A 14,634-nucleotide genomic window follows, 5' to 3' on the forward strand; every position below is an offset into this window, starting at 1 on the left:
GTGTGAGCCAAAGGCAGAGTTAAATCAACCACCAGCTTCACTTCTTCTTTCAAACAACTGAAATCACAGTGTTAAGTGTGGCTCACAAGCTACTGCCAATATCTCACTTTAAGTGAGTTTACATTTCAGTGTGAGAGAACATAAATATGAAAACATTTGTAAATGATTCCCAAGGTGAAAAAAAAGCATATTTCTAAAAGCAGGCTTATTTTTTCTTTCTTCAAAAAAATGGGTTTTTGTTTTGTTTTTGCTTGGAATATATCTTGTGAATTAGCAATGGATTGGAAACAATTTTTAAGATATTGTACAGCAAAGAATGCCTGCACTTTTATCAGTTCATGTGGTTTCTACTAAACAGTATTACCCCATATTTGAAGGGTCATACCCTCCTTTGAAATATCTAATTTCACATGAGCCTTATTGGAATTCTAGAGAGTATTGGTTTTGAGTCTTACATTTTTGTCTCCATAAGGACTAAGGATACATCTAGAATTGAGCGCTACAAACAGAAGAGAGGCCAGGTATATTAAATTTTGTCATAACTCCATGGGTTCTTACTAATGTCAAGAAACAGCTTGTTTTCAGGTCTTGCCTTTGATGATATAATACAATAATTATGTTTTATCAAGTGCTTGATATTCATTTCTTTATATATATTCTTTATATATGTTCTTTCTTTATATATAAAGAAATGTGTGATTTCTTTAGCACAACTAATCTCACTAAGCCTTGTTTTATTTTTTCATCTGTAAAATGAGAATAATAATAGCACCTACTTCATAGATTGATTTTAAGTTACCTTAGATCACATGGCTAAAAAATGGAAAAGCTGGGATTTGATTATGAGTATATCTAACCTTGGGCTTCCTAGGTGGTGCTAATGGTTAAAAACCTGCATGCCAATGTAGGAGATATAAGAGACGCGGGTTGGATCCCTGGGTCAGGAAGATCCCATGGTGGAGGGCATGGCAACCCACTCCAGTATTCTTGCCTAGAGAATCCCATGGCCAGAGCAGCCTGGCGGGCTACAGTCCATGGGGTCACAAAGAGTCGGACATGACTGAAGCAACTTAGCATGCATGGAGCACTTATCTAACCTTAAAAGCCCAAGCTTCTAACCACTATAACATGGAATAGTGGGCATGGACAACATATGTGCTTCCATACCTCCCAGGTCTTCCCCATGACCTTAACTGACTACATCATGAAAGGGGTAGAGCTGTTTCCTCATGACCTTATTCGTACTATCTGACCAGATACCCGTGGAAAGTAGTTTGAGTCATTCTCAGTTGTGACATAGTTTATAAATTTCCTTTTATAGGATCTGTTTGAACCTACAATTAGCAAAGTGAAACTTGGCATGATTTACAGGGAGGTGCCCAAGTAGGTGCTTTGCATATACTCAGGATGAAACTGTTTTGCATATAGACTCAACCCAATATTACTTATTGACTCACATCTAGAGCCTCTCATATTTCTCCAATATCTTCTTCTCTTGATCCCTGCAAGGAATCTTTTTATCCTATAACACACTGGTGACTTCAAAATGGAGGAGACAACTAATTCTGAATCTGCAAAGCTGATTTAAGAGTAAACTCTGCTGTGGAGGCTGTGACCTCAGGAACCTTACTTTTCTGATGTACAAAGTGGGAATACTATTTACCTGGCTTACCTTGCAGCTCTTCATAGATCGAAACAAAAAAGCATTCTACAAAGAGACAAAGTGACAAAACCCTTACAGGCAAAGTGTAGCCACACAGGGTTAAATTTAAAGCCTCTTTTTGGTACCTAGTAGCTGCACAGTTTTGGACATAACCTAAGTGATCAAGGTGACTGTGAAGATTAACTGAGATTCTATGATCCACTTGCAATGCAACAAATTCTAGCTAATAGATTTTTTTTATTAACATTGGGTTATGAATGGCCTTATTTCCATGTAAGAGAATACAGAGGAAGGAAATTTTAGAAAGACCCAAATGAAGATATACATACATGGTGTATGTAAATTCAAAATGAATATTTGATGTTTAAATATGATCTGTAGTCTCTAAATCCTCTCAACATGCTATTAGGTCCTCAGCAGTAATTTATAATGAAAGCATTTTCATTAAACTTCCTTTTATCCAACGAATCTCAATTTGTGAACTTTATATTAGATCTTGTCTTTTGATCCCATGTTTGATAAACCAAGTTCCTCAATAACAATTTAGTAAATAGATTAGTGATATATGTTTGCTTTTCTTGAAACCTTTCCAAATGTTCTGTGTTTCTCAGTTCATCAACACAGTATATAAGGTCTTCCAAAGACCTAGCAAATATATGTATTATGTGCCTAGCTGATGAAGTTATGAACATAGGAGACATGATGTGTGCAAGAAAGTATGATCATGATATGGGAAGAGTTGCTTTTTATTTCTCCCGAATCAGGAAGTGAGTTTGGTGTAGCACAGTACTTTTTGACAACTTTGGTTGTGTTTTAGACAAATTTCCTCTTTAGGGATATAAAGACAATCTTTATGGTGCTAATATATTTTGGAGCTCACTCAACAGAATAGCAACGGAAGCATGTTAAAAAGAATAATAAACCTAAAAATAGAGCTTTTGTTTTCTCTACAGTCAAATCACTGATAAATTCTACAGTGTAACATAGTAAAATGTGATACTTCTACTTTTTTTTTTTTTTGCTTTGCTTTATGTTTCCTAGAATGACTACAAAAAACTGTCGATGCAGTGCAAAGATTTCGTTGTTGGACTCCTTGATCTGTGCAGAAATACTGAAGAAGTGGAAGCCATTCTGAATGGGGATGTTGAAATACGCCACAGTGGTGGAGATCATGGTCGTCCTAACCTCAGCCGTTTAAAACTTGCCATTAAGTATGATGTAAAAAAAGTAAGATTAGGCACAAAGCCCCTTTTATGTTATTTCAGTTTTTATTGGTGCTAAATCAAGATGAAGGGTTGGCATAATTAGGCTAAGCTGGGTTTTTCTGATTAATTGCTCTAGGTAGGATCTCTTGTAAATTCTAAGTGCCTGGCTGTGAGACATTTCACCTATACTAAATGCTGGTCTTTAAAATGTAGACTTGTTTCTGCAATGATTGACACTTTCTTTTACTTAATGAATGATGTAAAAATGGCTTTGTGTGTTCAAACTACAGGGCATTTGTTATAGAATGGGAACATCATTATTTAAGACCAATCTCCATTTATTAATTTAGTCCAATTCTGGACCAATGCCTTCAATTCCTTCTTTAGTGCATTTGAATCTCTTGCATCTTTATTTGTGGAATATTTTTAGTCTCTGTCTTCAGGCAGTGCCTCCTATTCTTGACTGCTTTCTTAGGTTACGTAAGATATCTTAAAAAAAAAAAAGTTTCTAAAGGTGGATTTTATAATAAAAGTAATACAGACTTATGATTGGCTTTCAAACAGTATAGACATAACCCCTTTCTGTCTTCCTATTTCTTAATGGAGAATAGTCAGTATTCTATTTTTCTCCATAAATTTATCTTGGACATCTTCACATATCAGTATGTAAACATCGACTCAACCTTTCAAAGCCTACATATCAGTGTGCTTATTTATATTATTATGTTCATTTAATCCATTTACTGTTTAAGGGTGTCCATTATTTTCTTTAAGCTTCTGTTATTTCAAAACATTTGATAAATTTCCCTCAAAAAAGGTACACATGTCAACAGTGTATAGAAAGGCTTATTTCTTCCACTCATGTATCATTAAACCTTACCATTCTACAAAGACAAACATTGTATCTTGATTTAATTGTCTTTGACTGTTAATCATCCTTAGGAAATATTTTTAGTTCCTTTATATAATCTGTCCTTTGTCTAACCTTTTCATATTCTTAGGCAATTGTTATTTTGGACTGTTGCTTTTTGTATATTAAATAATGCTCTCTGTCATATGTAGCATTCATCTGTAAAAATTAAATATGTGAGAATAAAAATATTCTGAAAAGTAAAAATTCTGAAATTTAATGATATAATTTTCTTATTTGAAAGAGCTTATGGCACAGGAATATGTCAATGGAATAGAATAGGTAGTCCATAAAAAGACCATATGCAAATTGGAATCTAGTATAAAATACATTTAGTACTTTAGGTCAGTGTAGAAAAGGTAGTATACTTTTTTTTTTTTAAAGTATTTAGATGTCTAAATTAGCAGGATCTTTTTATCATTCCTTCTAGATGGAAAAAGTGCATAATCATAAAAGTCCTCATATAAAATATTGGACTATTATAAATTATAAAAAATTTTATAACACTAAATTTTCAAAATTTGTCTATGCTTTGAAAGCCCATTAGTCCTAAAGGAAAAGTCTGATAAATCTGAATCCTTGAATTTGCGTAAACTATATTAGAACCTCCTGCCACATTGCTTGATACTTGTCCCCTACATGCTTTACATTTGTTCTTTAATTCTAAAAATATTTTTATGGGAAAGGGACACAAGAAAAAGGCTTATGCTGAACCCTTCTTTAATCAAGCTGTTAAATGTTTTGTTATCCCCGCTAGTTTGTAGCCCACCCGAACTGCCAGCAGCAGCTCCTGTCCATTTGGTACGAGAACCTGTCTGGCCTGCGGCAGCAGACCGTGGCCGTCAAGTTCCTGGTGGTCCTCGCCGTGGCCGTGGGCCTGCCCTTCCTGGCCCTGCTTTACTGGTTTGCCCCCTGCAGCAAGGTACGTCAGTGATGCCTGGGCCTCTGCCGCCGCCCCGAGTCTGTCTGGTCTGTGTATCAGAGCCAGTTAAGCAGGGAAAATTCTATTTCTCAAAAATGTCAGGAAGTCAGAGTTGGGTTCACATTATAAAAGTACCATATTTGCTATAAGAAAATTTTAAAAAGCAATGGGAAGACAAAATTCACCTGTAATATCACCGTTAGTAATATGTGAAAGAAAACCTCAGTTAGATTATTCCTATTTGTCTTCTCTCTAGTCATGCCTATGCATATATTTCTACATTTTTAATGAGGCGTGCATTGAGCAGAATTTCAAATAACATCCTAAAAGAATGCTTCCTTTTGTTTTCCCCCCCGCTGGCAAAATTTGAGATGAAAGTTTTTGTTTATCATTTATTTTAACTAATAAATCTTAATATAAATAAAGGACAATTGTGTAGATGCTCCTACAATGCTTGTTTCAATGAAGAGGATTTATTTTGGGACAGTATACATTGTAACCTGACAGCAAAGATAGCTTTTTTTGTTTGTTTGTTTTTATTTTTAGCAGACTCCCTCTGCCCAGACTTTGATGAAATTGGTTTGTTCAAATGAACCTAGCCTTTCAGAACAAGTTTGGAAAATGTTGACCTGTCATTCTTTAACAGGCATAGAAATTTGCCCTGCATTGCCAACAATCTTATTCTTCATATTTTGGAAGCCACATTTCTGGAACCTTTTAAGTTTCAACTCTGAGACTCAAACTTAAATAATTCTAAAGCTATGTAGCTAAACTGTCTACGGGACCATCTGTTTACATGCTGTGTTGAATCACTTGCTGTTCTTAAACCTGGATATGGCTTATTTTCAAACATTTGTTACACATGGGTCCAAACATCTTGCCATTGTTTTTTTTTATTTATTGCCAACATTTTTATTATTATTTAGTCACATATTTGGTGCTTTAACCTTATAGGAATGTTTCTAAGTGGCTTATAGTAGCCTTTTTCACATAGTGAAACTGGGCGTTTTCTCCTGAGGGTAAAATAGAAACTGGGCGTTTTCTCCTGAGGGTAAAATCTATCATCATAAATGTTTCCCCCACAAAGGCCAAAAATTGATTCATAAATAAAATATAAAGGAGGAAAATAAATGAAAATAGTGATATCTACTAGAATTAGAATTTATAGCATGCATTTTTTTCTAGAAAGTTAAACTTTTTCTTATTTTCCTTATTTCATAGGAATGACAGATTTCATTTTGAAAAAACTAATTAATCCTCCTTACTAGAACACAGGCCACATCTATGTATGTGGTCCCTATTCTGCTTCTACACACATTTCCGGGTTCTTCGGAGATTTAAACTGAATTATGCTTGTTATTACTCTGTGATCAGTTAAACTGTAATACATTTTCTAAAGTGAATAATTGCCCATCTCCATAATGAGCTCAAAAGCATAATGCCTTTCAGAGGGTTTGGTGTTTGACAGACTATTTTTGGCAGTCCTTAGAGTTGCACGTTTCTTAATTTTTTATTAAATCCTAATCAACCTGATTTCCTTCACTATTTCTTCTTCCTGACTATGTTTCTTTCTGGCATCTGTTTTTCATCCTCATTTAGATCATTCAGGCAAATAATCAAATTAAAAGGACATTGTCAAGGTATTTTTTTCTCATATCTAAAATCTATTTTACTGACTCTCATTTAGGGTTTGAAGCATGATTATAAAATATATTTTATATTTTCCCTTTAGTGATATAGATATGAATATTACAGCTTAGAGAATTTTTTTAATAAGGGAAAATTACTCAAGTTATATCGATACTTTTATTTAAAAATTGTTTTAAATACTTAAAAATTCAAAAACACCCATGAAAATTGTACCAGATCAAATTCCAGGCCTATGCACCTTGACAGAATCCCTGTTTCTGTTTAGAGCTTGGTTTTCATTCCTCGAGTCTGCTCTTAAAGAAATTCTTTTTTGTCCTTACTTGTTCTCTTTTTTCCACCATAATCCAAATATGTTTTATGCTCATTATAGTAAAAATAGATCATGCTGTGATTTCAAATCATTTTGGCTTCAGCTAGAACTAGCTTCAACCTTTTCTATTTACTATTGGTATTTAATAGCTATTTGATCATAAATACATACTTTAAAAGAATATGATGTAATATTTAAAGTTCTTCCTTTTAGTCATTTTACAGGTACATCAGTTTTGTGTTTTTTTTTTTTTCTTTTTTCTTTTGTATAGCAGAGTTTTATTAAAGTGAAAAGGGGCAGAGAAAGCTTCTGAGATAGACATCACAACAGGGATGGAGAATGCCCCCCTCATTAGTCTTAGCAAGGGAGCTATATACTTTTTAAATTAGTTATTACAATAAATCAAAAGAATATCTCAAGGTTGTAAAGATCTTATAAGACCCACTCCCACAATTTACATTTTAGGATGACAGGATTAGAACTTAACAATAGAAAGACCCTACCAGACCCACTCCCATAATATACATTCTAAGATATCAGGATTAGTCAGAAGCTTTTCAGGAAGGAAAAACTGTCCTCAAGCAGGATACATTGTTGTTATATAATCCCTAGTACAGAGTTTAAACTGAATTGTTTTTATTGTGTATAATCATCAGTTCTGGGTTTAAAGAAAAAAAAAAAGTTTTATGTGACTAAGACTAAGGAATGTAGAGAAAAAAAAAAAAAAAAAGTTTGTCCTTTCCTCCTCCTTGAGAATTCCAGACTCCTGTCTCCTCCTCAAGAACCCCAGACCCTCTCTCCTTGGGGACCCTGGGCTTCTTATCAACCTGCCTAGGAATTGACTCTCTCATCCCACCTTTTCTTTTAGGAGAATTGTGTTGCCAAGGGAAAGGGTAGTTGTTTTTGTTCCATAACTGCTTCCTGCTGTTGAGGGGCATGGTCCCTAAATCATTGAGGCAACATATTCTCCTAACCCTCATATGGAGGGTCTCTGATCCAGGGGCCCCAAGTAATAGTTGGAGGAGGCTGTGGCACTTGTAGAAGCTTAAACAACCATTTGTAACATGAAAGCTTTCAGACGGCGAGAAACAAATCCAGTTATGCAGTTACAGATGTAAGGCAAACAGCAAAACAGAACAATTAGAATTACTATGATTTAGATAGTTTTCCACCATGGGGAGCTAGTTAACATTTCCCAAAGTGAAGTGACAGCAGCTTCAGGAGTATCCATGGCCTGCTTCATTTTGTCCACGTGTTTAGTAAAGTGAATAGCATTAGTACTCATATCTGGTATATATGTACAACATTGGGCATTAATAATAGCACATGTTCCTCCTTGTGTGGCTGCTAGAATACCTAAGGCCAATCTGTTTTGTAAAACCACCTTTCTAATTTGTATTTGTTTAGCATTAAGGGCTGAAAGTTAGTCAGAGCATCAACTTATAGCATAACACCCAATCTGTAGTTCCCAGAGAGGGAAAGAATATTGTAGCCAGATAATCATACCAGAGAAATACAGACCTTGCCCAATGAGTCCCCGCCCCCCCGTGTGTTTTTTTTTTTTAATTTAATTAATTTATTTGTTATTGAAGGATAATTGCTTTACAGAATTTTGCTGTTTTCTTTCAAACCTCAACATGAATCAGCCATAGGTATACAAATATCCCCTCCCTTTTGAAACTCCATCAGTTTTTCACTTTGGTCAATTATTCTTTACAGTTATTTTTTTAGAAATTTGTTTACATCACAGAATATATAGATGACAAATTTTACTATGAGTAACTCATAGTAAACTCAAAGGAGTAACTCCAGTTCCTAAAGTCCACTGAATCTCCTAGCATCTCCTTTATAGGGAAATGCAACTCTTGATGATTTGTGATAATAAATGGAAAATATGAATATACACACACATCACTTTAGTTTCCTGTCAGCCAGCTTTTTATCTGTTTTCTTGTTTTATTTTTTGTTTAAACCACAACCTTTAAGAAGCACTAAAGCGCTTGGCTTGATTCTCCTCTTTCCCCCTGAATAGAATGAAGGGGTCATATTGCAAAGGGCCAGGAACCCCATGAAGAGCGAGAGTGAGCCTGCTCAGGAGGGAGGTGCAGATCATCGCCCTGGATGGCTGAACACGGGCTTGAGACGTGTTCAGACAGCTGAACTCAAGCTCCAGACCTCTCAGACTTGAGGTCCACTCTAACGCGGGTGGCTCTCTTCTCGCTCTGTTTTACGGCCCTAGCCTTTTCTCTTCTCCTCCCATTTCAGTTTGTGTTTTCTTGACTTTTGTTATTTTGTATTTTGAAGGCTTCCTCTGATTCCACCCTGAACAAGGCAGGGAATAAATAAGTTTTTCATGGATTTCACTACTAATAGTCAATGCCCCAATCCCAGTTTTCCACAACAGTCAAATAAGTTGAGATCTTTTTAAAAATTCATTTAATATTTATAACAATAGATTTTTTCACCAGAAAGATATTGAACCTTGCAGTAAATGATTAAAGGTCATATACATGATTAAACTTTACATAATACATGATTAAATAGCCATGTCACAATAAATTGTATATATAACAATGTCAAATTAAAATTGTATATGTGGTACACTATGGAAAAGAAATTAAAGTTGCATTACTGTTCAGTTTTTAACAGTCCATATTTTAAAAAAAACATGGCTGAGGACAATAGGCAAAAGAAAATCAATCCTATTTTCTCTGGCATTTGTTTTAATTTTATAGGAGATTTCTATTTAAACAGGATCTTAAAAAGAAACACACAAAAAAATACTCTGATTCAAGCTAAGGAACATTTACTTAGGGAAGTATGCTTTTGAGACATGATTTTTACAGCAACTTTTTACAAATTAATTTTGGATTGGCTCTGCAATATATCTAACTGTGAGGATCCATTGACTTAAAACTAGATTGATCTATTAATCTAGATAAACACACACATACACGCACACACATGCACGACATGACATTCTGCCTGGCCTAACTTAGAGAAAACAAATATCGTACATTAACACATATAAATGGAACCTAGAGAAACGTTACTAATGACCCTATTTTCAGGGTAGGAGCAGAGACGCAGACATAGAGAGTGGACATGTGGACACGGAAGAGGAAGGACAGGGCGGGACAGACTGGGACAGCAGCATTGACATGTGTCCACTGCCGTGGATAGCACGGATAAAATAGATAGACAGGAGGACGCTTCTAATGGCACAAGGAGCTCAGCTCCGTGCTCTGTGACGATTCAGGGGGTGGGATGGCGGGAGAGGGAGGCTCAAGGAGAGCGGAAAATGTACGTGCATATACCTGATTCACTTTGTTGTATAGCAGAAACTGACACAAGATTGTAAAGCAATTATACTCCAATAAAAATTTTTAGAAAATGATTCTAATTAAGAGAGAAGGGACTAAGCTATGTGATTCATTCTAGCTCTAACTTTTATGATTTTGAAAACCATATAGACCGATAAAGTTTGTAGGAGCAGAGAATATTGATTGCATTTCTTCCATTATAGCATTTAGCTTTTTTAAAAACCTTAGAACTTTTTTTTCTAGGAATTTACATGTATATGTACATCCATGAGAAAATAAGAAATTGTGTTGTAAACCAAATGGAAGCATTAACTCTTAAACAAATATGCTGTTCTTAGTTGCTTAGTCGTGTCTGACTCTTTGCAACCCTGTGGACTGTAGCCCAACAGGATCCTCTGTCCATGGAATTCTCCAGGCCAGAATACTGGAGTGGGTAGCCTATCCCTTCTCCAGGGGAACTTCCCAACTTCCCAGTTGGGAACTTCCCAATTCCCCAGGACTTGAACCGGGGTCTCCTTCATTGCAGGCAGATTTTTTACCAGCTGAGCTACCTGGGAATCCCCAAGTACACCTGAGTTCCAGCTCTACCACTTAAGGAGCTAGTTTCTGGACCTCGCTTCCTCTTTTTCTTCACCTATAAAATGGGCATTTCAGCAGCACATACCCCTTTGTGTTGTTGTAACGGTTACATGTAATTAATAGAATAAAGCACTTAAAACAGTAATTAGCACATACAAGTACTGGATAAGTGGTGGTTTATTATTTCTATATTTTTCTGTAATAATCAGTTAATTTGAAAAGCTATTGAAAGCTATGAGCCCTCTCCTAAGCAAAAATGTCCTTCCATGCGTGTACTGAGTTTTGTTTACCATTCCAGGGGTGCACAGAGCCCCTGAGACACATCTTGGGCACACACCACCCCTCTGCTCTGACTAGGATACATGCAACTCAGATGGGAATGATTCCTCTACTATTGATGCATGGGAGCTTTTATGGTCTCCATATTTTTAATGAAGGATCTGATTTTCACATAATTTAGGAAGTTCACTCATTGCTAATGAGGGAATGAAACTGGAACCTGAACCTAAAATGCTGGACTTTCAATGCAGTGTCATTCCAGGACGTTGGTCCAGTGCATGACGGGACCTGCCCTGCTGTCCTGCCCTTGGCTGGGCATCCTCTTCTTGGGACTCCTGACTTCTGCTCCACTTACAGCATCTCCCACATACAACATCACTTGAAGCCTGACCTGCACCCACAGCAGTTCAGTTCAGTTCAGTCGCTCAGTCGTGTCCGACTCTTTGTGACCCCATGAAACACAGCACGCCAGGCCTCCCTGCCCATCACCAACTCCCGGAGTCCACCCAAACTCACGTCCATTGAGTCGGTGATGCCATCCAACCATCTCATTCTCTGTCATCCCCTTCTCCTCCTGCCCTCAATCTTTCCCAGCATCAGGGTTTTCTCAAATGAGTCAGTTCTTTGCACCCACATCAGTGAAGTACATATGCAGACAGTACTAATGCTAAGTCACTTCAGTTGTGTCTGACTCTTTGTGATCCTATCGGCCGTAGCACGCCAGGCTCCTCTGTCTCTCTGTCCATGGGATTCTCCAGGCAAGAATACTGGAGTGGGTTGCCATTTCTTTCTCCAGGAGATCTTCCTGACCCAGAGGTTGAACCCATGTCCCCTGTGTCTCCTGCATTGACAGGCAGGTTCTTTACCTCTAATGCCACCTGGGAAACCCGCAAAGCAAATATCAACCAAAGGTGTATATATGGCAAGGTAGATTCAGTTTAATATTTTCATTGCTTCTTCCTCAACACCTCTTGCCCACTAAATTAGTTTGCTTTTCATGAGTAATTGTGATACTCTGCTCTGCCTTTTGTTATTATACTAATAAAATATTCTGTCAGTATTGCATATAATAGTTTAAGAGCTTAAATATCATTTCATAGAAGTGAATGTATTTAACTATCAATCCAGAATATCAGCATATGTAGATGAGCAATGAGACCAAATTTTATATTAGCATAAAGGATTACTTTTCTATTAGCAGTTGTAAGTGTACATAATTATCGTAGAAGAACATTGGACTGCACAGATGTTTGTTCTTGTGTGTACACACGTGTGTTTTACAAAATGCAGAGAACAAAGTTAAGACTTCCCTTCGGTGTGTTTTGTGGCAGATGGGGAAGATAATGCGTGGACCATTCATGAAGTTTGTAGCACACGCAGCCTCCTTCACCATTTTCCTGGGACTGCTAGTCATGAATGCAGCTGACAGATTCGAAGGCACCAAAATCCTTCCTAATGAAACCAGCACAGATCATGCAAAACAGCTGTTCAGGATGAAAACATCCTGCTTCTCATGGATGGAGATGCTCATTATTTCCTGGGTAATAGGTAAAGACTGATTTTCTCTCATTGTTTATTTTTGCAGCCTTAGCAATAGGACTGAGTGACACCTGTTCCCTCACACGTCAGTTATATAAATGTATGCAGCATAATACAATGCTCTGCACAACATGCTTTTGTGTTTTTAAAGTGCAGTTATCTAGGGTTCATGTTCAGTACCACAGTTCTCTCACATGCCACATGCTTTTTAGATTTCCAAGAAACACCCAGGAAGAAAATGAATGGGATAGTATGAATCAAACTCTGCCAGTGATGAAAAACTGCCGTTCATATTTTGGGACAGCTGTGACTTCAAGTTTAAAAATAACCATATGATTTTATGTTGCAATTTAATAGGAATGGAAGGTCCTAGCCACTCACATCTATTGAACATTTGTTATATACCAAGAACTGTTCAGATCATTTTACATACATCACATTACACACTGTCTTTGTGCCTTAGTGGTCTAATCTGTCATATAATAATAACATCTACACTATGGCTTTAGGTCTCCCAGATGGAAAATGAAACAGAGGGAATGCAGTCTTAATTACTATGCTGTCTTTACAATCAGTCATCCATATTGCTTGACATTAAATATAATGCAAATGAAAGATATTTCAATTGGATATTTATAAATGAATAGACTCAGTAGCTATTACCTATTGCGGATAATAATGTGAATAAACTGTAGTCCTTACTGTCAAGGAAGTTAAGTCTGCTGGAGGGGGGCAGGCAGGTCAACAAGTAAGGTCAATAAAGAAAACTATGTGACAAATGATATTACTGAGGAGCTATTAGAGGGTCATGAACATACACAGATTGGGCACCTAAATCTGAGTGGGTGGGATGTGGAAGGGGCAGAGAAGGTCTCCCTAGACAGTACATTAAATCTGAAGATACTGTTGCTGCTGCTGCTAAGTCGCTTCAGTCATGTCCGACTCTGTGCGACCCCGTAGACGGCAGCCCACAAGGTTCCTCTGTCCACGGGATTCTCCAGGCAAGAACACTGGAGCGGGTTGCCATTTCCTTCTCTGGACTTTAAAGATAAGGGCATGTTAATCCTACTGACTGTTTATGGGGAGGTGAGGACCCTACGAGGCATGAGTCAAAGTGTTGAAGGCAAAGATGTGGAACTAGGTCCATACCTGAGACCTCATTGCCAAGTCATGTGTTAGGCTCAGCTATAATGCAGGCGCATTGATGGATGTGAGTGATGGGAGAGAGGGGAGGAGACATGGCCAGAGGATGATTTTCAGCTATTGGTGCTGTGATTCCTCACCTCTCATAAAACACAGTTGGCTGTGAGGTAGAGGGTGGCTTTGAGGCTGAGAGACAACTGAAGTGATCCGTGTGTGGAACATGTGGCCAGAAGTCAGGGAGTGAGGAAAGGACTTGAAAGCTTTGTAAAAGATACTCTTCAAAAAAACCTGGTAATGTATTGCATGTGGAAAGGGAGAACTGTGGATTCTGCCTTGGGTTTCAGTGCTGACTGCAAGTCTCTGAGAGGAAGAATACAGAGGGAAGATAAGGATTGAGACCAGGAGAATGAAAAGCTGGTAAGGAAGTTTGGGTTGAGATTGACTTTAAAGTGCCCATGGGATTTCCAGGTGAAGATGTCTACTAAATAATAGAAAATGCAACCCCAGGGAGAAGCCAGGCTGTGGACAAAGTTTCAGCTGTCTCTATGAGGTCCTGGCTATGCAGGAAGTCCTGCAGGGTAGATGTGTGGAGAAGAACGTGAGAAGGGAGCTCAAGGAATCTTAGTCCAAAATCGTCGGCAGTCCGTCAGCTTGGTTCTCCCCCAATGATCTGGAGAAGCATCTGTAGGCGGTTTTATGTCACTTCTGTGGCAGGGGATATCTTTTTGGCTTCCTCATTCTGGGGCTGATAGAATAATCAATTGAAATGTTATGAAGCACTATACAAATTACCGTATGAGCATTTTAAATGCGTATGAGGTAATTCAACAGCACTGAGAGTTATTCAAAACTTCTGAATCGCTTCATTTCCTGGTTATGTTCCAAGGAGAAATATAGTGTCTTAACATGTGAATTGCATCACTAAGGTAAATCTTTGATAAAGAAGAGTTTGATTATCCACTCTTTCTTTTCTAATTTAATTGGTTTGTCTTATGCTATAAAGCTCTAAGAAATATATTACATCTCACTTTGAATGTTTGATTTAAAATAAGAATGATCATTTAGACATTGCCTTTATCTCAAGCTAAATGCCTATATGCCATCATATTTT

General features: G+C 37.2%; 1 protein-coding gene across 2 annotated transcripts in view; it reads left to right on the forward strand.

The window, feature by feature from the left end:
• The window catches only part of TRPC6 (transient receptor potential cation channel subfamily C member 6), a 150,337-nt gene that overhangs the window by 108,102 nt on the left and 27,601 nt on the right, over nt 1-14,634 (forward strand). For both annotated transcript variants that reach the window (XM_043482169.1, XM_043482170.1), the window contains exons 3-5: nt 2,705-2,890; nt 4,536-4,700; nt 12,173-12,389. In XM_043482169.1, the coding sequence (XP_043338104.1) occupies nt 2,705-2,890; nt 4,536-4,700; nt 12,173-12,389 (568 nt within the window). The remainder of the gene's footprint in view (nt 1-2,704; nt 2,891-4,535; nt 4,701-12,172; nt 12,390-14,634) is intronic.

This window comes from Cervus canadensis, chromosome 11 (genome assembly GCF_019320065.1).
Source record: "Cervus canadensis isolate Bull #8, Minnesota chromosome 11, ASM1932006v1, whole genome shotgun sequence".
NCBI classification, from domain to species: Eukaryota; Metazoa; Chordata; class Mammalia; order Artiodactyla; family Cervidae; genus Cervus; species Cervus canadensis.